The sequence below is a fragment of the Palaemon carinicauda genome, chromosome 11 (genome assembly GCF_036898095.1).
Source record: "Palaemon carinicauda isolate YSFRI2023 chromosome 11, ASM3689809v2, whole genome shotgun sequence".
Classification (NCBI taxonomy): domain Eukaryota; kingdom Metazoa; phylum Arthropoda; class Malacostraca; order Decapoda; family Palaemonidae; genus Palaemon; species Palaemon carinicauda.
Window position 1 is genome coordinate 76,026,415 of NC_090735.1, and position 3,246 is coordinate 76,029,660.

The 3,246-nt window shown below is 43.1% G+C and overlaps 1 protein-coding gene across 1 annotated transcript; it reads right to left on the reverse strand.

Annotated features, from left to right (window-relative positions):
• Positions 1-2,283: 2,283 nt before the first annotated feature.
• Positions 2,284-3,030, reverse strand: LOC137649335 (uncharacterized). Its single transcript, XM_068382317.1, has one exon. The coding sequence runs from the start codon at positions 3,028-3,030 to the stop codon at positions 2,284-2,286; it is 747 nt and encodes a 248-aa protein (XP_068238418.1).
• Positions 3,031-3,246: the final 216 nt, after the last annotated feature.

Genomic DNA, 3,246 nt, shown 5'->3' on the forward strand with positions numbered 1-3,246 from the left:
TATTCAATAGTCGATATGATTCTAGTAACTCACTAAATGCCAAAGCGTCAGGTTTGATGCGTCATCCATCCAAAGATTGAAGTCTCCACAGATAACTAAGGCTAGGGATACTATGGATGCGAATTCTGACGAAAATGTTTTCTGACGAGTACGTTGGAAATCCTTGGCAGAATAAGGTGGTTACACTGTACGCGTTTTCTGATATTCTTACTTCCCTGATATTCCTGAGATGGACAATGAGCCCCTACAGAATGTCCCAGTTTCACGGAGATATAATCTATGGAAGAGCGCAAATGAGGCTTCGCTACTACTACTGCTGCTACTACTACTACTACTACTACTACTACTACTAATAATAATAATAATATTAATAATAATAGTAATAATATTAATAATGATAATAGTGTTGATATGTCTTTGAAATTCTAAATGCTTTTTAATATGGAAATCGAATGTTTACGAACTAATAATAATAATAATAATAATAATTGTCGTGAATTTTCTCCGACTTATTGAAATTAATGATTCTAGGTCCCATGGAATGCGCCGATGACAAGACCTTGAAGAGGTTTGCTTTCCAAAACTATTCAGGATTCAATGAAATATGATCACAATTTTCAAGTTTATTACGAAAATAATCATTTGATAGAGAAATAACACACAATAACACTTTAAGCTAATTAAAAAATAGAACTGTCACCCTTAGGGGGTCTGCAACATGTGCTCATGATACACAGAGTCCACGTTGGACTAAATAAGACTAAATTTTCGTAATTACAACAATTATTCCGTGGTAAATCACATACCAAGGTCCACAGGCGTATTCTGATGCATAAAACTAATCCCTAGTCCCAGAGATTATAATTTTACAGATCGATACAAAGTTACATACAAAACTCAAAAAAGGAACCAACCTGGTATCACGGTGACTTGGAGCCGGAGACAGAGAGACTAACAATATAGTTTAACTTACTGGGTTGGATGTTTAGGCAGGAATGAACGAGCATCGTGCTGGACAGCTCCGAGGAAAACTACGATCTCCCGCGCTAACTAAAGTGTCCTTAGGAGATGCGAGGGAATTCTTACGTTATTTATTCAATAAAGGGTTTGATAAAGCTTCTTTATCGACCACAAGACAGAGAAACAATCAAAGTCTTACTTCAGATCAAAAGGTAAACTTAATACTTCGACTGAAGGCCATAATTTACCGTAATCCAACAAGCTAGAGAGTCCTTGGCTCTAAACATATACATCGATATTTTTGTCGTGGTAAACTATTACAATATCATTTTTGTAATTCGTAAATAATAAATACTTTGTCTCTCTGACACCCGCTCCTTCCCCACCAGATGGTTGAAATTTATGCCACAATACCGTCACGTATTGGATAACACTCATTCGCAGAAACATCCGCGAGATTTTCCAATCTTACCCCAATTTAATGCAACGTTCGTGGAGTTAAATGGCGGGGGTTTCGAGTGATCAGGTCGAAACTCCCGACCTCCTCCACACCCTAAATAAAGGGGAGGTGAAACGTCGGTCAATTGGGCAAGACTGGACTCGGGGGAGGAGTAACCACTCTAACCACTCTAACAGGCTCATTGCGTAGCGCTCCACAACGACTCTAACGGAGTACACACAATATACATCAACAGAAATATTACCCCGGGGCAATCAACTCTTACAACTGTACACAAAGAATGGCAATGCAGAAAAAAATGTACCCAGACATATAATACATAATGAATCAATCAATAGAAAGGTAAGTAGACAATGGGCATAAAATAATATCTCAAATAAGCAATATATACATGTACAATCATGAATTGAATAAACTTATGTATATATATTAAATCATAAGGCAATCTGCCCTTAATCGATCAAGGGAATTACCCTTCCCATACTGACACACCTTGGCAATTACTCTGGGGGGGAGAGGTGCCTGGTTCTGTACAACGCTCGACTTGTATGTACGAGAGAGACCCTCCCATCCCCGTACTCTACACCCGACGCACTTCCAACCTCTGTGGATTCAAACTCCCCTACACTTACTTCTTTCCACCCTCCCTACCTACCAGAAGGGACTCTCCCATTTTCATTTACTGTTTGTAGTTATGAGTTATAGGTCCTCATTTTGAAGTAATCGTTCCATCAAATCTCGCTGCTTCGCAGCAGCCTTTCTCAATGGGCGTGCGGAACGTCCTTGTGCGCCCGTTGTCTCTGATTCTACGTCACTTTCACTCATCTCACTTACCATATTGTTATCACTATTTGCATCACTACCTAAGACCTTTGTGGCTGGTTGTCGAGATGTCGTAGCCTGAACCATCTTCTGGTTGTCCCCAGACGTCTCAACGGTCCCTGGCAGTCCTGCTGGCAAACTATACGCACCCTCGTCCTCGACGTCGCCATCGTCTTCTCCAACACCATCATCGTCATCAGAGGGGGCAATTTCCAGGGGAGCAGGTGGCTAACAGCTCGCAGGGACTCGACATCCTCGAATAACACCTTGGCTGAACGCACGACTTCGTCGTCGTCAGGATATGTCTCCACGACATGCCGAAGAGGCCACGTAGCCCTTTTTTTATTGTCTTGCTTGACCAGCTTGCCATCTCCGGGGTGCAGCTTGGAAGGTTCCCCAGATCGACAGTCGTTTCTGGCTCTCAGGGCTCTCAAATACTCTTTTCTCCACCTCTCTCGAAAGACTTTCAAAGAGTCTGTCAGCTTCAAATAACAATCACGGAGCCTCCGGGAGGTGAAGGTCGCATTGAGGTGGTCGTCTGGCAAGTTCAGAGCCATGAGGTTGATCATTCTTCCTCTCACCAAATGGGAGGGAGTGAGGACCTCATCCTCGCACCTGTCGCCGCTGTACATTAGAGGCCGGTTATTAACCACCGCCTCGGCCTCCTTCAATAATGTTAGTACGTGGGCGTCCGGCAGGTACTTCTTCCCGAGGGCTATCTGGAGGACATGTTTTGTCACTCCGTTTAGGCGCTCGAAGAACTCACCTTTCCAAGGTTCATGGGGCATCTAAAAACGCCATACAATTCCAGTTTTCCTCAGGAACTGCTGGACTTCATCCTCTTCATAAAGTCCCTGAAGGAGGTTGCTGGCAGTCTTAAACGTTTGATGATTATCAGATGTGATGAAAGACGGAGCACCGTGCGTAGCACAAAAACGACGTAAGGCTAAGGCAAATTCCTCCGCTCCCTAGGAGGGTCAGAAATCGAGGTACGCGGCCCTGCT